General features: G+C 51.5%; 1 protein-coding gene across 3 annotated transcripts in view; it reads left to right on the top strand.

The window, feature by feature from the left end:
* Nucleotides 1-22,528, top strand: part of LOC122543270 (polyunsaturated fatty acid lipoxygenase ALOX15B-like) — a 103,554-nt gene that overhangs the window by 37,348 nt on the left and 43,678 nt on the right. For all 3 annotated transcript variants that reach the window (XM_087982726.1, XM_087982725.1, XM_087982724.1), the window contains one exon: nt 432-518. In XM_087982726.1, coding sequence (XP_087838852.1) covers nt 432-518 — 87 coding nt within the window. The remainder of the gene's footprint in view (nt 1-431; nt 519-22,528) is intronic.

Raw genomic sequence — 22,528 nt, 5'->3', positions numbered from 1 at the left:
GCCCCTTAATGTGCTGGAGTCCTTCTGAGATGTCCCTCATCTTCAGTTAATTATCTCCATTCCCCTGAAGGCATTTATGTCATTCATCTCAAACACTTTTATCTGATCGGATCCACACCCTGTTTGAGTCAAGCTCTTTCTTGTTGATTATCCTCAGGGTTTTGTGCAAACTTTCATTGCTGCACCTTCCCGACAATTGAGAATAACTTCACAGAATTGGGCAGATGACCAAAATCTCTGTTGGTTTTTCTGTCTTTCTCAGTTGGCATTAGGAGAGACGGTGAGATGGTCCATCTTTTTCTCTCCAATCCATAGTTTTGCAAAATGTAGCGTAACTGCATTCCAAGAATTCAATGCAGACCTCCCAGCTCCTTATCGCTGTGTGTAGCTGTCCAATAGCAAACTAAAAATCTAAATTCTTCATCTTTCAGCTGCTCATGCCTCACCTGAAATTTACTTTAGACATTAACACAGCAGCAAGGAAGCTCCTGATATCAGATGGAGGTGTCTTTGACCAGGTCAGTGCAATCCTTCACATTTTCATTGGGAATGAGAATGATATGACAGTAAGGAGGAAGACATAGTGCACAATATTTAGCGAGGAATCACTTTTGAATCTTCAAAGATGACTGGAATTAGAGAGTCACAGGGAAAGTGGAATGTTGAGAGGGGATTGACTGGGAAAGGTGGGATTGCAGAGGGAATAGACTGGGGACGGTGGGATATAGAGAGGGGACAGACTGGGAAGGTGGGATATAGAGAGGGGTTAGACTGGGGAAGGTGGGTTATAGAGAGGGGACAGATTGGGCACGTGGGATACAGAGAGGGGTTAGACTGGGGAAGGTGGACTTCAGAGAGTGGACAGACTGGGAAGGTGGGATATAGAGAGGGGTTAGACTGGGGAAGGTGGGATATAGCGAGGGGATAGACTGGGGAAAGTGGGATACAGAGAGGGGATAGACTGGGGAAGGTGGGATATAGAGAGGTGATAGACTGGGAAACAGTGGGATATAGAGAGGGGATAGACTGGGGAAGGTAGGATATAGAGAGGGAATAGACTGGGGAAGGTGGGATATAGAGAGGGGATAGTCTGGGGAAGGTGGGATATAGAGAGGGGATAGTCTGGGGAAGGTGGGATATAGAGAGGGGATAGTCTGGGGAAGGTGGGATATAGAGAAGGGACAGACTGGGGAAGGTGGGATATAAAGAGGGGACAGACTGGGGAAGGTGAGATATAGAGACGGGTTAGATTGGGGAAGTTGGGATATAGAGAGGAGATTGACTGGGGAAGGAAGGATATAGAGAAGGGACAGACTGGGGAAGGTGGGATATAGAGAGGGGACAGACTGGAAAGGTGGGATATAGAGAAGGGTTAGACTGGGGAAGGTGGGATATAAAGAGGGGACAGACTTTGGAAGGTGGGATATAGAGAGGGGTTAGACTGGGGAAAGTGGGATACAGAGAGGGGATAGACTGGGGAAGGTGGGATATAGAGAGGGGTTAGACTGGGGAAAGTGGGATACAGAGAGGGGATAGACTGGGAAAGGTGGGATATAGAGAGGGAATAGACTGGGAAGGTGGGATATAAAGAGAGGACAGACTGGGAAGGTGGGATTGTAGCGGGGATAGACTGGGGAATGTGGGATACAGAGAGGGGTTAGTCTGGGGAAGGTGGGATATAGCGAGGGGATAGATTGGGGAAAGAAGGATATAGGGTGGGAATAGAAGGGGGAACGGTGGGATATAGAGAGGGGATAGACTGGGAAGGTGGGATATAGAGAGGGGTTAGACTGGGGAAGGTGGGTTATAGAGAGGGGACAGATTGGGCACGTGGGATACAGAGAGGGGTTAGACTGGGGAAGGTGGACTTCAGAGAGTGGACAGACTGGGAAGGTGGGATATAGAGAGGGGTTAGACTGGGGAAGGTGGGATATAGCGAGGGGATAGACTGGGGAAAGTGGGATACAGAGAGGGGATAGACTGGGGAAGGTGGGATATAGAGAGGTGATAGACTGGGAAACAGTGGGATATAGAGAGGGGATAGACTGGGGAAGGTAGGATATAGAGAGGGAATAGACTGGGGAAGGTGGGATATAGAGAGGGGATAGTCTGGGGAAGGTGGGATATAGAGAGGGGATAGTCTGGGGAAGGTGGGATATAGAGAGGGGATAGTCTGGGGAAGGTGGGATATAGAGAAGGGACAGACTGGGGAAGGTGGGATATAAAGAGGGGACAGACTGGGGAAGGTGAGATATAGAGACGGGTTAGATTGGGGAAGTTGGGATATAGAGAGGAGATTGACTGGGGAAGGAAGGATATAGAGAAGGGACAGACTGGGGAAGGTGGGATATAGAGAGGGGACAGACTGGAAAGGTGGGATATAGAGAAGGGTTAGACTGGGGAAGGTGGGATATAAAGAGGGGACAGACTTTGGAAGGTGGGATATAGAGAGGGGATAGACTGGGGAAGGTGGGATATAGAGAGGGGTTAGACTGGGGAAAGTGGGATACAGAGAGGGGATAGACTGGGAAAGGTGGGATATAGAGAGGGAATAGACTGGGAAGGTGGGATATAAAGAGAGGACAGACTGGGAAGGTGGGATTGTAGCGGGGATAGACTGGGGAATGTGGGATACAGAGAGGGGTTAGTCTGGGGAAGGTGGGATATAGCGAGGGGATAGATTGGGGAAAGAAGGATATAGGGTGGGAATAGAAGGGGGAACGGTGGGATATAGAGAGGGGATAGACTGGGGAAGATGGGATATGGAGAAGTGACAGACTGGGAAAGGTGGGATTGTAGGGGGGGTTAGACTTGGGAAGGTGAGATATAGAGAGGGGATAGTCTGGGGAAGGTGGTATATAGAGAAGGGACATACTGGGGAAGTTGGCATATAGAGAGGGGACAGATTGGGGAATGTAGGATATAGGGAGGGGTTAGACTGGGGAAGTTGGGATATAGAGAGGGGACAGACTGGGGAATGTAGGATATAGGGAGGGGTTAGACTGGGGAAGGTGGGATATAGAGAGGGGATAGACTGGGGAAGGTGGGATATTGTTAGGGGATAGACTGGGGAAGATGTGATATAGAAAGGTTTCAGACGGAAAGGTGGGATTGTAGGGAGGTTAGACTGGGGAAGGTGGGATATAGAGAGGGGATAGTCTGGGGAAGGTGGGATATAGAGAGGTGATAGACTGGGGAATGTGGGATATAGGGAGGGGTTAGACTGGGGAAGGTGGGATATAGAGAGGGGATAGTCTGGGGAAGGTGGGATATAGAGAGGTGATAGACTGGGGAACGGTGGGATATAGAGAGGGGATAGTCTGGGGAAGGTGGGATATAGAGAATGGACAGACTGGGGAAGGTGGGATATAGAGAGTGGACAGACTGGTGAAGGTGGAATATAGAGAGGGGATAGACTGGGGAAGGAAGGATATAGAGAGGAGTTAGACTGAGGAAGGTGGGATATAGAGAGGGGACAGACTGGGGAAGGTGGGATTGTAGAGGGGTTAGACTGGGGAAGGTGGGATATAGAGAGGGGATAGTCTGGGGAAGGTGGGATATAGAGAGGTGATAGACTGGGGAATGTGGGATATAGGGAGGGGTTAGACTGGGGAAGGTGGGATATAGAGAGGGTATAGACTGGGGAAGTGGGATATAGAGAGGGGATAGACTGGGGAAGGTGGCATTGTAGAGGGGTTAGACTGGGAAAGGTGGGATATAGAGAGGGGACAGACGGAAAGGTGGGATTGTAGGGAGGTTAGACTGGGAAAGGTGGGATATAGAGAGGGGATAATCTGGGGAAGGTGGGATATAGAGAGGTGATAGACTGGGAAAGGTGGGATATAGAGAGGGGATAGTCTGGGGAAGGTGGGATATAGAGAGGTGATAGACTGGGGAACGGTGGGATATAGAGAGGGGATAGTCTGGGGAAGGTGGGATATAGAGAATGGACAGACTGGGGAAGGTGGGATATAGAGAGTGGACAGACTGGTGAAGGTGGAATATAGAGAGGGGATAGACTGGGGAAGATGTGATATAGAAAGGGGACAGACGGAAAGGTGGGATTGTAGGGGGGTTAGACTGGAGAAGGTGGGATATAGAGAGGGGATAGTCTGGGGAAGGAGGGATATAGAGAGGTGATAGACTGGGTAACGGTGGGATATAGAGAGGGGATAGTCTGGGGAAGGTGTGATATAGAGAATGGACAGACTGGGGAAGGTGGGATATAGAGAGTGGACAGACTAGGGAAGGTGGGATATAGAGGGGGATAGACTGGGGAAGGAAGGATATAGAGAGGAGTTAGACTGAGGAAGGTGGGATATAGAGAGGGGACAGACTGGGGAAGGTGGGATTGTAGAGGGGTTAGACTGGGGAAAGTGGGAGATAGAGAGGGGACAGACGGAAAGGTGGGAGTGTAGGGAGGTTAGACTGGGGAAGGTGGGATATAAAGAGAGGATAGTCTGGGGAAGGTGGGATATAGAGAGGTGATAGACTGGGGAATGTGGGATAAAGGGAGGGGTTAGACTGGGGAAGGTGGGATATAGAGAGGGGATAGACTGGGGAAGTGGGATATAGAGAGGGGTAGACTGGGGAAGGTGGGATTGTAGGGGGGGTTAGACTGGGGAAGGTGGGATATAGAGAGGGAATAGACTGGGGAATGTGGGATATAGGGAAGGGTTAGACTGGGGAAGGTGGGATATAGAGAGGGGATAGACTGGGGAAGTGGGATATAGAGAGGTGATAGACTGGGGAAGGTGGGAGAGAGAGGGGACAGACTGGGGAATGTGGGATATAGGGAGGGGTTAGACTGGGGAAGGTGGGATATAGAGAGGGGACAGACTGAGGAAGATGAGATACAGAGAGGTGACAGACTGGGAAAGGTGGGATTGTAGGGGGGGTTAGACTGGGGAAGGTGGGGTATAGAGAGGGGATAGTCTGGGGAAGGTGGGATATTGAGAAGGGACAGACTGGGGAACGGTGGGATAGAGAGAGGGGATAGTCTGGGGAAGGTGGGATATAGAGAATGGACAGACTGGGGAAGGTGGGATGTAGAGAGGGGACAGACTGGGGAAGGAGGCATATACAGAGGGGATAGACTGGGGAAGGTGGATATAGAGAGGGGTTAGACTGGGGAAGGTGGGATATAGAGAGGGAATAGATTGGGGAAGGTGGGATTGTAGAGGGGTTAGGCTGGGGAAGGTGGGATATAGAGATGGGTTAGACTGGGGAAGGTGGGATATAGAGAGGGAATAGACTGGGGAATGTGGGATTGTAGAGGGGATAGTCTGGGGAAGGTGGGATATAGAGAAGGGACAGACTGGGGCAGGTGGGAGAGAGGAAGGGGTTAGACTGGGAAAGGTGGGATATAGAGAGGGGATAGTCTGGGGAAGGTGGGATATAGAGAGGTGATAGACTGGGGAACGGTGGGATATAGAGAGGGGATAGTCTGGGGAAGGTGGGATATAGAGAATGGACAGACTGGGGAAGGTGGGATATAGAGAGTGGACAGACTGGTGAAGGTGGAATATAGAGAGGGGATAGACTGGGGAAGATGTGATATAGAAAGGGGACAGACGGAAAGGTGGGATTGTAGGGGGGTTAGACTGGGGAAGGTGGGATATAGAGAGGGGATAGTCTGGGGAAGGTGGGATATAGAGAGGTGATAGACTAGGTAACGGTGGGATAAAGAGATGGGATAGTCTGGGGAAGGTGTGATATAGAGAATGGACAGACTGGGGAAGGTGGGATATAGAGAGTGGACAGACTAGGGAAGGTGGGATATAGAGGGGGATAGACTGGGGAAGGAAGGATATAGAGAGGAGTTAGACTGAGGAAGGTGGGATATAGAGAGGGGACAGACTGGGGAAGGTGGGATTGTAGAGGGGTTAGACTGGGGAAAGTGGGATATAGAGAGGGGACAGACGGAAAGGTGGGAGTGTAGGGAGGTTAGACTGGGGAAGGTGGGATATAGAGAGGGGATAATCTGGGGAAGGTGGGATATAGAGAGGGAATAGATTGGGGAAGGTGGGATTGTAGAGGGGTTAGGCTGGGGAAGGTGGGATATAGAGAGGGGTTAGACTGGGGAAGGTGGGATATAGAGAGGGAATAGACTGGGGAATGTGGGATTGTAGAGGGGATAGTCTGGGGAAGGTGGGATATAGAGAAGGGACAGACTGGGGCAGGTGGGATATAGGGAGGGGTTAGACTGGGAAAGGTGGGATATAGAGAGGGGATAGTCTGGGGAAGGTGGGATATAGAGAGGTGATAGACTGGGGAACGGTGGGATATAGAGAGGGGATAGTCTGGGGAAGGTGGGATATAGAGAATGGACAGACTGGGGAAGGTGGGATATAGAGAGTGGACAGACTGGTGAAGGTGGAATATAGAGAGGGGATAGACTGGGGAAGATGTGATATAGAAAGGGGACAGACGGAAAGGTGGGATTGTAGGGGGGTTAGACTGGGGAAGGTGGGATATAGAGAGGGGATAGTCTGGGGAAGGTGGGATATAGAGAGGTGATAGACTAGGTAACGGTGGGATATAGAGAGGGGATAGACTGGGGAATGTGGGATATAGGGAGGGGTTAGACTGGGGAAGGTGGGATGTAGAGAGGTGATAGACTAGGTAACGGTGGGATATAGAGAGGGGATAGTCTGGGGAAGGTGTGATATAGAGAATGGACAGACTGGGGAAGGTGGGATATAGAGAGTGGACAGACTAGGGAAGGTGGGATATAGAGGGGGATAGACTGGGGAAGGAAGGATATAGAGAGCAGTTAGACTGAGGAAGGTGGGATATAGAGAGGGGACAGACTGGGGAAGGTGGGATTGGAGAGGGGTTAGACTGGGGAAAGTGGGATATAGAGAGGGGACAGACGGAAAGGTGGGAGTGTAGGGAGGTTAGACTGGGGAAGGTGGGATATAAAGAGGGGATAGTCTGGGGAAGGTGGGATATAGAGAGGTGATAGACTGGGGAATGTGGGATAAAAGGAGGGATGAGACTGGGGATGGTGGGATATAGAGAGGGGATAGACTGGGGAAGTGGGATATAGAGAGGGGTAGACTGGGGAAGGTGGGATTGTAGGGGGGGTTAGACTGGGGAAGGTGGGATATAGAGAGGGAATAGACTGGGGAATGTGGGATATAGGGAAGGGTTAGACTGGGGAAGGTGGGATATAGAGAGGGGATAGACTGGGGAAGTGGGATATACAGAGGTGATAGACTGGGGAAGGTGGGAGAGAGAGGGGACAGACTGGGGAATGTGGGATATAGGGAGGGGTTAGACTGGGGAAGGTGGGATATAGAGAGGGGACAGACTGAGGAAGATGAGATACAGAGAGGTGACAGACTGGGAAAGGTGGGATTGTAGGGGGGGTTAGACTGGGGAAGGTGGGATATAGAGAGGGGACAGACTGGGAAAGGTGGGATTGTAGAGGGGATAGACTGGGGAAGGTGGGATATAGAGGGGGATAGACTGGGGAAGGTGGGAGATAGAGAGGGGATAGACTGGGGAAGATGAGATACAGAGAGGTGACAGACTGGGAAAGGTGGGATTGTAGGGGGGGTTAGACTGGGGAAGGTGGGATATAGAGAGGGGATAGTCTGGGGTAGGTGGGATATAGAGAGGGGATAGTCTGGAGAAAGTGGGATATCGAGAATGGACAGACTGGGGAAGGTGGGATATAGAGAGGTGATAGACTGGGTAACGGTGGGATATAGAGAGGGGATAGACTGGGGAATGTGGGATATAGGGAGGGGTTAGACTGGGGAAGGTGGGATATAGAGAGGGGATAGACTGGGGAAGATGAGATACAGAGAGGTGACAGACTGGGAAAGGTGGGATTGTAGGGGGGGTTAGACTGGGGAAGGTGGGATTTAGAGAGGGGAGAGTCTGGGGAAGGTAGGATATAGAGAAAGGACAGACTGGGGAACGGTGGGATATAGAGATGGGATAATCTGGGGAAGGTGGGATATAGAGAATGGACAGACTGGGGAAGGTGGGATGTAGAGAGGGAACAGACTGGGGAAGGTGGCATATAGAGAGGGGATAGACTGGTGGAGGAAGGATATAGAGAGGAGTTAGATTGAGGAAGGTGGGATATCGAGAGGGGATAGTCTGGGGAAGGTGGGATATAAAGAGGTGATAGACTGTGGAACGGTTGGATATAGAGAGGGGATAGTCTGGGGAAAGTGGGATATAGAGAATGGACAGACTGGGGAAGGTGGGATATAGAGAGGTGATAGACTGGGGAACGGTGGGATATAGAGAGGGGATAGACTGGGGAATGTGGGATATAGGGAGGGGTTAGACTGGGGAAGGTGGGATATAGAGAGGGGATAGACTGGGGAAGATGAGATACAGAGAGGTGACAGACTGGGAAAGGTGGGATTGTAGGGGAAGGTGGGATTTAGAGAGGGGATAGTCTGGGGAAGGTGGGATATAGAGAAGGGACAGACTGGGGAACGGTGGGATATGGAGAGGGGATAGTCTGTGGAAGGTGGGATATAGAGAAGGGACAGATTGGGGAAGGTGGGATATAGAGAGGTGATAGACTGGGGAACGGTGGGATATCGAGAGGGGATAGACTGGGGATGGTGGGATATAGAGAGGGGACAGACTGGGGAAGGTGCGATATTGAGACGGGTTAGACTGGTGAAGGTGGGATATAGAGAGGGGATAGACTGGGGAAGGAGGGATACAGAGAGGGGTTAGACTGAGGAAGGTAGGATATAGAGAGGGGACAGACTGGGAAGGTGGGATATAGAGAGGGGTTAGACTGGGGAAGGTGGGATATAGAGAGTGGATAGACGGGGGAAGGTGGGATATAGAGAGGGGATAGACTGGGGACGGTGGGATATAGAGAGGGGATAGACTAGGGTAGGTGGGATATAGAGAGGTGATAGTCTGGGGTATGGTGGGATATAGAGAGGTGATAGACTGGGGAATGGCGGGATATAGAGAGGGGACAGACTGGGGAAGGTGGGATATAGAGATGGGACAGACTGGGGAAGGTGAGATATAGAGAGGGGTTAGACTGGTGAAGGTGGGATATAGAGAAGGGATAGACTGGAGAAGTGGGATATAGAGAGGGGATAGACTGGGGAAGGTGGGATATAGAGAGGAGATAGACTGGGGTAGGTGGGATATAGAGAGGGGACTGACTGGGGAACAGTGGGATATAGAGAGATGATAGACTGAGGAAGTGGGATATAGAGAGGGGATAGACTGGGGATGGTGGGATATAGAGAGGGGATCGACAGAGGAACGGAGGGATATAGAGAGGGGATTGACTGGGGAAGGTGGGATATGGAGAGGGGATAGACTGGGGAACAGCAGGATATAGAGAGGGGATAGACTGGGGAACAGTGGAATATAGAGAGGGGATAGACTGGGGAATTATGGGTTTTAGAGAGGGGGCAGACTGGGGAAGGTGTGATATAGAGAGAGGATAGATGGGGTAGGTGAGATATACAGTGGGGATAGTCTGGGGAACGGTGGAATATTTGAGGAGAAAGTGAGGTCTGCAGATGCTGGAGATCAGAGCTGAAAATGTGTTGCTGGAGAAGCGCAGCATGTCAGGCAGCATCCAGGGAACAGGAGAATCGACGTTTCGGGCATAAGCCCTTTTTCAGGAATCATTCCTGAAGAAGGGCTTATGCCCGAAACGTCGATTCTCCTGTTCCCTGGATGCTGCCTGACCTGCTGCGCCTCTCCAGCAACACATTTTCAGAACGGTGGAATATGGAGAGGGGATAGACTGGGGAAGGTGGGATATAGAGAGGGACCAGACTGGGGAAGATGGGATATAGAGAGGGGATAGACTGGGGAAGGTTGTATATAGAGAGGGGATAGACTGGGGAAGGTGGGATATAAAGAGAGGACAGACTGAGGAACAGTGGAATATAGAGAGTGGATAGTCTGGGGAAGGTGGGATATAGAGAGGGGACAGACTGGGAAGGTGGGATATAGAGAGGGGACAGACTGAGGAAGGTGGGATATAGAGAGGGGTTAGACTGGGGAAGGTGGGATATAGAGAGGGGACAGACTGAGGAAGGTGGGATATAGAGAGGGGACAGACTGGGGAAGGTGGGATTGTAGAGGGGATAGACTAGGGAAGGTGGGATATAGAGAGGATACAGACTGAGGAAGGTGGGATATAGAGAGGGGACAGACTGGGGAAGGTGGGATTGTAGAGGGGATAGACTGGGGAAGGTGGGATTGTAGAGGGGATAGACTGGGGAAGGTGGGATATAGAGAGGGGACAGACTGGGAAAGGTGGGATTGTAGAGGGGATAGACTGGGGAAGGTGGGATATAGAGGGGGATAGACAGGGGAAGGTGGGATATAGAGAGGGGATAGACTGGGGAAGATGAGATACAGAGAGGTGACAGACTGGGAAAGGTGGGATTGTAGGGGGGGTTAGACTGGGGAAGGTGGGATATAGAGAGGGGATAGTCTGGGGTAGATGGGATATAGAGAGGTGATAGACTGGGGAACGGTGGGATATAGAGTGGGGATAGTCTGGGGAAAGTGGGATATAGAGAATGGACAGACTGGGGAAGGTGGGATATAGAGAGGTGATAGACTGGGGAACGGTGGGATATAGAGAGGGGATAGACTGGGGAATGTGGGATATAGGGAGGGGTTAGACTGGGGAAGGTGGGATGTAGAGAGGGGATAGACTGGGGAAGGTGGGATATAGAGAGAGGACAGACTGGGGAACGGTGGGATATAGAGAATGGACAGACTGGGGAAGGTGGGATATAGAGAGGTGATAGACTGGGGAACGGTGGGATATAGAGAGGGGATAGACTGGGGAATGTTGGATATAGGGAGGGGTTAGACTGGGGAAGGAGGGATGTAGAGAGAGGACAGACTGGGGAACGGTGGGATATAGAGAGGGGATAGACTGGGGAAGGTGCATATTGAGAGAGGATAGACTTGGGAAGGTGGGATATAGAGAGGTGACAGACTGGGGAAGGTGGGATATAGAGAGGTGATAGACTGGGGAACGGTGGGATATAGAGAGGGGATAGACTGGGGAATGTGGGATATAGGGAGGGGTTAGACTGGGGAAGGTGGGATGTAGAGAGGGGATAGACGGGAAGGTGGGATATAGAGAGGGGACAGACTGAGGAAGGTGGGATATAGAGAGGGGTTAGACTGGGGAAGGTGGGATATAGAGAGGGGACAGACTGAGGAAGGTGGGATATAGAGAGGGGACAGACTGGGGAAGGTGGGATTGTAGAGGGGATAGACTAGGGAAGGTGGGATATAGAGAGGATACAGACTGAGGAAGGTGGGATATAGAGAGGGGACAGACTGGGGAAGGTGGGATTGTAGAGGGGATAGACTGGGGAAGGTGGGATTGTAGAGGGGATAGACTGGGGAAGGTGGGATATAGAGAGGGGACAGACTGGGAAAGGTGGGATTGTAGAGGGGATAGACTGGGGAAGGTGGGATATAGAGGGGGATAGACTGGGGAGGGTGGGATATAGAGAGGGGATAGACTGGGGAAGATGAGATACAGAGAGGTGACAGACTGGGAAAGGTGGGATTGTAGGGGGTGTTAGACTGGGTAAGGTGGGATATAGAGAGGGGATAGTCTGGGGTAGGTGGGATATAGAGAGGTTATAGACTGGGGAACGGTGGGATATAGAGAGGGGATAGTCTGGAGAAAGTGGGATATAGAGAATGGACAGACTGGGGAAGGTGGGATATAGAGAGGTGATAGACTGGGAAACGGTGGGATTTAGAGAGGGGATAGACTGGGGAATGTGGGATATAGGGAGGGGTTAGACTAGGGAAGGTGGGATATAGAGAGGGGATAGACTGGGGAAGATGAGATACAGAGAGGTGACAGACTGGGAAAGGTGGGATTGTAGGGGGGGTTAGACTTGGGAAGGTGGGATTTAGAGAGGGGAGAGTCAGGGGAATGTGGGATATAGAGAAAGGACAGACTGGGGAACGGTGGGATATAGAGATGGGATAATCTGGGGAAGGTGGGATATAGAGAATGGACAGACTGGGGAAGGTGGGATGTAGAGAGGGAACAGACTGGGGAAGGTGGCATATAGAGAGGGGATAGACTGGGGAAGGAAGGATATAGAGAGGAGTTAGACTGAGGAAGGTGGGATATAGAGAGGGGATAGTCTGGAGAAGATGGGATATAGAGAGATGATAGACTGTGGAACGGTGGGATATAGAGAGGGGATAGTCTGGGGAAAGTGGGATATAGAGAATGGACAGACTGGGGAAGGAAGGATATAGAGAGGAGTTAGACTGAGGAAGGTGGGATATAGAGAGGGGATAGTCTGGGGAAGGTGGGATATAGAGAGATGATAGACTGTGGAACGGTGGGATATAGAGAGGGGATAGTCTGTGGAAAGTGGGATATAGAGAATGGACAGACTGGGGAAGGTGGGATATAGAGAGGTGATAGACTGGGGAACGGTGGGATATAGAGAGGGGATAGACTGGGGAATGTGGGATATAGGGAGGGGTTAGACTGGGGAAGGTGGGATATAGAGAGGGGATAGACTGGGGAAGATGAGATACAGAGAGGTGACAGACTGGGAAAGGTGGGATTGTAGGGGAAGGTGGGATTTAGAGAGGGGATAGTCTGGGGAAGGTGGGATATAGAGAAGGGACAGACTGGGGAACGGTGGGATATGGAGAGGGGATAGTCTGTGGAAGGTGGGATATAGAGAAGGGCCAGATTGGGGAAGGTGGGATATAGAGAGGTGATAGACTGGGGAACGGTGGGATATAGAGAGGGGATAGACTGGGGATGGTGGGATATAGAGAGTGGACAGACTGGGGAAGGTGCGATATAGAGACGGGTTAGACTGGTGAAGGTGGGATATAGAGAGGGGATAGACTGGGGAAGGAGGGATACAGAGAGGGGTTAGACTGAGGAAGGTAGGATATAGAGAGGGGACAGACTGGGAAGGTGGGATATAGAGAGGGGTTAGACTGGGGAAGGTGGGATATAGAGAGGGGTTAGACTGGGAAAGTGGGATACAGAGAGGGGATAGACTGGGGAAGGTGGGATATAGAGAGGGGATAGACGGGGGAATGGTGGGATATAGAGAGGGGATAGACTGGGGACGGTGGGATATAGAGAGGGGATAGACTAGGGTAGGTGGGATATAGAGAGGTGATAGTCTGGGGTATGGTGGGATATAGAGAGGTGATAGACTGGGGAATGGCAGGATATAGAGAGGGGACAGACTGGGGAAGGTGGGATATAGAGATGGGACAGACTGGGGAAGGTGAGATATAGAGAGGGGTTCGACTGGTGAAGGTGGGATATAGAGAAGGGATAGACTGGAGAAGTGGGATATAGAGAGGGGATAGACTGGGGAAGGTGGGATATAGAGAGGAGATAGACTGGGGTAGGTGGGATATAGAGAGGGGACTGACTGGGGAACAGTGGGATATAGAGAGATGATAGACTGAGGAAGTGTGATATAGAGAGGGGATAGACTGGGGATGGTGGGATATAGAGAGGGGATCGACAGAGGAACGGAGGGATATAGAGAGGGGATTGACTGGGGAAGGTGGGATATGGAGAGGGGATAGACTGGGGAACAGCAGGATATAGAGAGGGGATAGACTGGGGAACAGTGGAATATAGAGAGGGGATTGACTGGGGAAGGTGGGATATGGAGAGGGGATAGACTGGGGAACAGCAGGATATAGAGAGGGGATAGACTGGGGAACAGTAGAATATAGAGAGGGGATAGACTGGGGAATTATGGGTTTTAGAGAGTGGGCAGACTGGGGAAGGTGTGATATAGAGAGAGGATAGATGGGGTAGGTGAGATATACAGTGGGGATAGTCTGGGGAACGGTTGAATATTTGAGGAGAAAGTGAGGTCTGCAGGTGCTGGAGATCAGAGCTGAAAATGTGTTGCTGGAGAAGCGCAGCAGATCAGGCAGCGTCCAGGGAACAGGAGAATCGACGTTTCGGGCATAAGCCCTTTTTCAGGAATCATTCCTGAAGAAGGGCTTATGCCCGAAACGTCGATTCTCCTGTTCCCTGGATGCTGCCTGACCTGCTGCGCCTCTCCAGCAACACATTTTCAGAACGGTGGAATATGGAGAGGGGATAGACTGGGGAAGGTGGGATATAGAGAGGGACCAGACTGGGGAAGATGGGATATAGAGAGGGGATAGACTGGGGAAGGTTGTATATAGAGAGGGGATAGACTGGGGAAGGTGGGATATAAAGAGAGGACAGACTGAGGAACAGTGGGATATAGAGAGTGGATAGTCTGGGGAAGGTGGGATATAGAGAGGGGACAGACTGGGAAGGTGGGATATAGAGAGGGGACAGACTGAGGAAGGTGGGATATAGAGAGGGGTTAGACTGGGGAAGGTGGGATATAGAGAGGGGACAGACTGAGGAAGGTGGGATATAGAGAGGGGACAGACTGGGGAAGGTGGGATTGTAGAGGGGATAGACTAGGGAAGGTGGGATATAGAGAGGATACAGACTGAGGAAGGTGGGATATAGAGAGGGGACAGACTGGGGAAGGTGGGATTGTAGAGGGGATAGACTGGGGAAGGTGGGATTGTAGAGGGGATAGACTGGGGAAGGTGGGATATAGAGAGGGGACAGACTGGGAAAGGTGGGATTGTAGAGGGGATAGACTGGGGAAGGTGGGATATAGAGGGGGATAGACAGGGGAAGGTGGGATATAGAGAGGGGATAGACTGGGGAAGATGAGATACAGAGAGGTGACAGACTGGGAAAGGTGGGATTGTAGGGGGGGTTAGACTGGGGAAGGTGGGATATAGAGAGGGGATAGTCTGGGGTAGATGGGATATAGAGAGGTGATAGACTGGGGAACGGTGGGATATAGAGGATGGACAGACTGGGGAAGGTGGGATATAGAGAGGTGATAGACTGGGGAACGGTGGGATATAGAGAGGGGATAGACTGGGGAATGTGGGATATAGGGAGGGGTTAGACTGGGGAAGGTGGGATGTAGAGAGGGGATAGACTGGGGAAGGTGGGATATAGAGAGAGGACAGACTGGGGAACGGTGGGATATAGAGAATGGACAGACTGGGGAAGGTGGGATATAGAGAGGGGATAGACTGGGGAACGGTGGGATATAGAGAGGGGATAGACTGGGGAATGTGGGATATAGGGAGGGGTTAGACTGGGGAAGGTGGGATGTAGAGAGAGGACAGACTGGGGAACGGTGGGATATAGAGAGGGGATAGACTGGGGAAGGTGCATATTGAGAGAGGATAGACTTGGGAAGGTGGGATATAGAGAATGGACAGACTGGGGAAGGTGGGATATAGAGAGGTGATAGACTGGGGAATGGTGGGATATAGAGAGGGGATAGACTGGGGAATGTGGGATTGTAGGGGGGGTTAGACTGGGGAAGGTGGGATATAGAGAGGGGACAGACTGGGAAAGGTGGGATTGTAGAGGGGATAGACTGGGGAAGGTGGGATATAGAGGGGGATAGACAGGGGAAGGTGGGATATAGAGAGGGGATAGACTGGGGAAGATGAGATACAGAGAGGTGACAGACTGGGAAAGGTGGGATTGTAGGGGGGGTTAGACTGGGGAAGGTGGGATATAGAGAGGGGATAGTCTGGGGTAGATGGGATATAGAGAGGTGATAGACTGGGGAACGGTGGGATATAGAGGATGGACAGACTGGGGAAGGTGGGATATAGAGAGGTGATAGACTGGGGAACGGTGGGATATAGAGAGGGGATAGACTGGGGAATGTGGGATATAGGGAGGGGTTAGACTGGGGAAGGTGGGATGTAGAGAGGGGATAGACTGGGGAAGGTGGGATATAGAGAGAGGACAGACTGGGGAACGGTGGGATATAGAGAATGGACAGACTGGGGAAGGTGGGATATAGAGAGGTGATAGACTGGGGAACGGTGGGATATAGAGAGGGGATAGACTGGGGAATGTGGGATATAGGGAGGGGTTAGACTGGGGAAGGTGGGATGTAGAGAGAGGACAGACTGGGGAACGGTGGGATATAGAGAGGGGATAGACTGGGGAAGGTGCATATTGAGAGAGGATAGACTTGGGAAGGTGGGATATAGAGAATGGACAGACTGGGGAAGGTGGGATATAGAGAGGTGATAGACTGGGGAATGGTGGGATATAGAGAGGGGATAGACTGGGGAATGTGGGATTGTAGGGGGGGTTAGACTGGGGAAGGTGGGATTTAGAGAGGGGAGAGTCTGGGGAAGGTAGGATATAGAGAAAGGACAGACTGGGGAACGGTGGGATATAGAGATGGGATAATCTGGGGAAGGTGGGATATAGAGAATGGACAGACTGGGGAAGGTGGGATGTAGAGAGGGAACAGACTGGGGAAGGTGGCATATAGAGAGGGGATAGACTTGTGGAGGAAGGATATAGAGAGGAGTTAGATTGAGGAAGGTGGGATATAGAGAGGTGATAGTCTGGGGAAGGTGGGATATAAAGAGGTGATAGACTGTGGAACGGTGGGATATAGAGAGGGGATAGTCTGGGGAAAGTGGGATATAGAGAATGGACAGACTGGGGAAGGTGGGATATAGAGAGGTGATAGACTGGGGAACGGTGGGATATAGAGAGGGGATAGACTGTGGAATGTGGGATATAGGGAGGGGTTAGACTGGGAAAGGTGGGATATAGAGAGGGGATAGACTGGGGAAGATGAGATACAGAGAGGTGACAGACTGGGAAAGGTGGGATTGTAGGGGAAGGTGGGATTTAGAGAGGGGATAGTCTGGGGAAGGTGGGATATAGAGAAGGGACAGACTGGGGAACGGTGGGATATGGAGGGGGGATAGTCTGTGGAAGGTGGGATATAGAGAAGGGCCAGATTGGGGAAGGTGGGATATAGAGAAGTGATAGACTGGGGAACGGTGGGATATCGAGAGGGGATAGACTGGGGATGGTGGGATATAGAGAGGGGACAGACTGGGGAAGGTGCGATATAGAGACGGGTTAGACTGGTGAAGGTGGGATATAGAGAGGGGATAGACTGGGGAAGGATGGATACAGAGAGGGGTTAGACTGAGGAAGGTAGGATATAGAGAGGGGACAGACTGGGAAGGTGGGATATAGAGAGGGGTTAGACTGGGGAAGGTGGGATATAGAGAGGGGTTAGACTGGGAAAGTGGGATACAGAGAGGGGATAGACTGGGGAAGGTTGGATATAGAGAGGGGATAGACGGGGGAACGGTGGGATATAGAGAGGGGATAGACTGGGGACGGTGGGATATAGAGAGGGGATAGACTAGGGTAGGTGGGATATAGAGAGGTGATAGTCTGGGGTATGGTGGGATATAGAGAGGTGATAGACTGGGGAATGGCGGAATATAGAGAGGGGACAGACTGGGGAAGGTGGGATATAGAGATGGGACAGACTGGGGAAGGTGAGATATAGAGAGGGGTTAGACTGGTGAAGGTGGGATATAGAGAAGGGATAGACTGGAGAAGTGGGATATAGAGAGGGGATAGACTGGGGAAGGTGGGATATAGAGAGGAGATAGACTGGGGTAGGTGGGATATAGAGAGGGGACTGACTGGGGAACAGTGGGATATAGAGAGATGATAGACTGAGGAAGTGGGATATAGAGAGGGGATAGACTGGGGATGGTGGGATATAGAGAGGGGATCGACAGAGGAACGGAGGGATATAGAGAGGGGATTGACTGGGGAAGGTGGGATATGGAGAGGGGATAGACTGGGGAACAGCAGGATATAGAGAGGGGATAGACTGGGGAACAGTGGAATATAGAGAGGGGATTGACTGGGGAAGGTGGGATATGGAGAGGGGATAGACTGGGGAACAGCAGGATATAGAGAGGGGATAGACTGGGGAACAGTAGAATATAGAGAGGGGATAGACTGGGGAATTATGGGTTTTAGAGAGTGGGCAGACTGGGGAAGGTGTGATATAGAGAGAGGATAGATGGGGTAGGTGAGATATACAGTGGGGATAGTCTGGGGAACGGTTGAATATTTGAGGAGAAAGTGAGGTCTGCAGGTGCTGGAGATCAGAGCTGAAAATGTGTTGCTGGAGAAGCGCAGCAGGTCAGGCAGCGTCCAGGGAACAGGAGAATCGACGTTTCGGGCATAAGCCCTTTTTCAGGAATCATTCCTGAAGAAGGGCTTATGCCCGAAACGTCGATTCTCCTGTTCCCTGGATGCTGCCTGACCTGCTGCGCCTCTCCAGCAACACATTTTCAGAACGGTGGAATATGGAGAGGGGATAGACTGGGGAAGGTGGGATATAGAGAGGGACCAGACTGGGGAAGATGGGATATAGAGAGGGGATAGACTGGGGAAGGTTGTATATAGAGAGGGGATAGACTGGGGAAGGTGGGATATAAAGAGAGGACAGACTGAGGAACAGTGGGATATAGAGAGTGGATAGTCTGGGGAAGGTGGGATATAGAGAGGGGACAGACTGGGAAGGTGGGATATAGAGAGGGGACAGACTGAGGAAGGTGGGATATAGAGAGGGGTTAGACTGGGGAAGGTGGGATATAGAGAGGGGACAGACTGAGGAAGGTGGGATATAGAGAGGGGACAGACTGGGGAAGGTGGGATTGTAGAGGGGATAGACTAGGGAAGGTGGGATATAGAGAGGATACAGACTGAGGAAGGTGGGATATAGAGAGGGGACAGACTGGGGAAGGTGGGATTGTAGAGGGGATAGACTGGGGAAGGTGGGATTGTAGAGGGGATAGACTGGGGAAGGTGGGATATAGAGAGGGGACAGACTGGGAAAGGTGGGATTGTAGAGGGGATAGACTGGGGAAGGTGGGATATAGAGGGGGATAGACAGGGGAAGGTGGGATATAGAGAGGGGATAGACTGGGGAAGATGAGATACAGAGAGGTGACAGACTGGGAAAGGTGGGATTGTAGGGGGGGTTAGACTGGGGAAGGTGGGATATAGAGAGGGGATAGTCTGGGGTAGATGGGATATAGAGAGGTGATAGACTGGGGAACGGTGGGATATAGAGGATGGACAGACTGGGGAAGGTGGGATATAGAGAGGTGATAGACTGGGGAACGGTGGGATATAGAGAGGGGATAGACTGGGGAATGTGGGATATAGGGAGGGGTTAGACTGGGGAAGGTGGGATGTAGAGAGGGGATAGACTGGGGAAGGTGGGATATAGAGAGAGGACAGACTGGGGAACGGTGGGATATAGAGAATGGACAGACTGGGGAAGGTGGGATATAGAGAGGTGATAGACTGGGGAACGGTGGGATATAGAGAGGGGATAGACTGGGGAATGTGGGATATAGGGAGGGGTTAGACTGGGGAAGGTGGGATGTAGAGAGAGGACAGACTGGGGAACGGTGGGATATAGAGAGGGGATAGACTGGGGAAGGTGCATATTGAGAGAGGATAGACTTGGGAAGGTGGGATATAGAGAATGGACAGACTGGGGAAGGTGGGATATAGAGAGGTGATAGACTGGGGAATGGTGGGATATAGAGAGGGGATAGACTGGGGAATGTGGGATTGTAGGGGGGGTTAGACTGGGGAAGGTGGGATTTAGAGAGGGGAGAGTCTGGGGAAGGTAGGATATAGAGAAAGGCAGACTGGGGAACGGTGGGATATAGAGATGGGATAATCTGGGGAAGGTGGGATATAGAGAATGGACAGACTGGGGAAGGTGGGATGTAGAGAGGGAACAGACTGGGGAAGGTGGCATATAGAGAGGGGATAGACTTGTGGAGGAAGGATATAGAGAGGAGTTAGATTGAGGAAGGTGGGATATAGAGAGGTGATAGTCTGGGGAAGGTGGGATATAAAGAGGTGATAGACTGTGGAACGGTGGGATATAGAGAGGGGATAGTCTGGGGAAAGTGGGATATAGAGAATGGACAGACTGGGGAAGGTGGGATATAGAGAGGTGATAGACTGGGGAACGGTGGGATATAGAGAGGGGATAGACTGTGGAATGTGGGATATAGGGAGGGGTTAGACTGGGAAAGGTGGGATATAGAGAGGGGATAGACTGGGGAAAATGAGATACAGAGAGGTGACAGACTGGGAAAGGTGGGATTGTAGGGGAAGGTGGGATTTAGAGAGGGGATAGTCTGGGGAAGGTGGGATATAGAGAAGGGACAGACTGGGGAACGGTGGGATATGGAGGGGGGATAGTCTGTGGAAGGTGGGATATAGAGAAGGGCCAGATTGGGGAAGGTGGGATATAGAGAAGTGATAGACTGGGGAACGGTGGGATATCGAGAGGGGATAGACTGGGGATGGTGGGATATAGAGAGGGGACAGACTGGGGAAGGTGCGATATAGAGACGGGTTAGACTGGTGAAGGTGGGATATAGAGAGGGGATAGACTGGGGAAGGATGGATACAGAGAGGGGTTAGACTGAGGAAGGTAGGATATAGAGAGGGGACAGACTGGGAAGGTGGGATATAGAGAGGGGTTAGACTGGGGAAGGTGGGATATAGAGAGGGGTTAGACTGGGAAAGTGGGATACAGAGAGGGGATAGACTGGGGAAGGTTGGATATAGAGAGGGGATAGACGGGGGAACGGTGGGATATAGAGAGGGGATAGACTGGGGACGGTGGGATATAGAGAGGGGATAGACTAGGGTAGGTGGGATATAGAGAGGTGATAGTCTGGGGTATGGTGGGATATAGAGAGGTGATAGACTGGGGAATGGCGGAATATAGAGAGGGGACAGACTGGGGAAGGTGGGATATAGAGATGGGACAGACTGGGGAAGGTGAGATATAGAGAGGGGTTAGACTGGTGAAGGTGGGATATAGAGAAGGGATAGACTGGAGAAGTGGGATATAGAGAGGGGATAGACTGGGGAAGGTGGGATATAGAGAGGAGATAGACTGGGGTAGGTGGGATATAGAGAGGGGACTGACTGGGGAACAGTGGGATATAGAGAGATGATAGACTGAGGAAGTGGGATATAGAGAGGGGATAGACTGGGGATGGTGGGATATAGAGAGGGGATCGACAGAGGAACGGAGGGATATAGAGAGGGGATTGACTGGGGAAGGTGTGATATGGAGAGGGGATAGACTGGGGAACAGCAGGATATAGAGAGGGGATAGACTGGGGAACAGTGGAATATAGAGAGGGGATTGACTGGGGAAGGTGGGATATGGAGAGGGGATAGACTGGGGAACAGCAGGATATAGAGAGGGGATAGACTGGGGAACAGTAGAATATAGAGAGGGGATAGACTGGGGAATTATGGGTTTTAGAGAGTGGGCAGACTGGGGAAGGTGTGATATAGAGAGAGGATAGATGGGGTAGGTGAGATATACAGTGGGGATAGTCTGGGGAACGGTTGAATATTTGAGGAGAAAGTGAGGTCTGCAGGTGCTGGAGATCAGAGCTGAAAATGTGTTGCTGGAGAAGCGCAGCAGGTCAGGCAGCGTCCAGGGAACAGGAGAATCGACGTTTCGGGCATAAGCCCTTTTTCAGGAATCATTCCTGAAGAAGGGCTTATGCCCGAAACGTCGATTCTCCTGTTCCCTGGATGCTGCCTGACCTGCTGCGCCTCTCCAGCAACACATTTTCAGAACGGTGGAATATGGAGAGGGGATAGACTGGGGAAGGTGGGATAGAGAGAGGGACCAGACTGGGGAAGATGGGATATAGAGAGGGGATAGACTGGGGAAGGTTGTATATAGAGAGGGGATAGACTGGGGAAGGTGGGATATAAAGAGAGGACAGACTGAGGAACAGTGGGATATAGAGAGTGGATAGTCTGGGGAAGGTGGGATATAGAGAGGGGACAGACTGGGAAGGTGGGATATAGAGAGGGGACAGACTGAGGAAGGTGGGATATAGAGAGGGGTTAGACTGGGGAAGGTGGGATATAGAGAGGGGACAGACTGAGGAAGGTGGGATATAGAGAGGGGACAGACTGGGGAAGGTGGGATTGTAGAGGGGATAGACTAGGGAAGGTGGGATATAGAGAGGATACAGACTGAGGAAGGTGGGATATAGAGAGGGGACAGACTGGGGAAGGTGGGATTGTAGAGGGGATAGACTGGGGAAGGTGGGATTGTAGAGGGGATAGACTGGGGAAGGTGGGATATAGAGAGGGGACAGACTGGGAAAGGTGGGATTGTAGAGGGGATAGACTGGGGAAGGTGGGATATAGAGGGGGATAGACAGGGGAAGGTGGGATATAGAGAGGGGATAGACTGGGGAAGATGAGATACAGAGAGGTGACAGACTGGGAAAGGTGGGATTGTAGGGGGGGTTAGACTGGGGAAGGTGGGATATAGAGAGGGGATAGTCTGGGGTAGATGGGATATAGAGAGGTGATAGACTGGGGAACGGTGGGATATAGAGGATGGACAGACTGGGGAAGGTGGGATATAGAGAGGTGATAGACTGGGGAACGGTGGGATATAGAGAGGGGATAGACTGGGGAATGTGGGATATAGGGAGGGGTTAGACTGGGGAAGGTGGGATGTAGAGAGGGGATAGACTGGGGAAGGTGGGATATAGAGAGAGGACAGAC

This window comes from Chiloscyllium plagiosum, unplaced genomic scaffold (genome assembly GCF_037043375.1).
Source record: "Chiloscyllium plagiosum isolate Xiang-an unplaced genomic scaffold, Cpla_swu_hap1 HiC_scaffold_44, whole genome shotgun sequence".
Classification (NCBI taxonomy): domain Eukaryota; kingdom Metazoa; phylum Chordata; class Chondrichthyes; order Orectolobiformes; family Hemiscylliidae; genus Chiloscyllium; species Chiloscyllium plagiosum.
The sequence above is the reverse complement of the archived record's forward strand: the minus strand, read 5'-3'. Positions and strand labels throughout refer to the sequence as shown.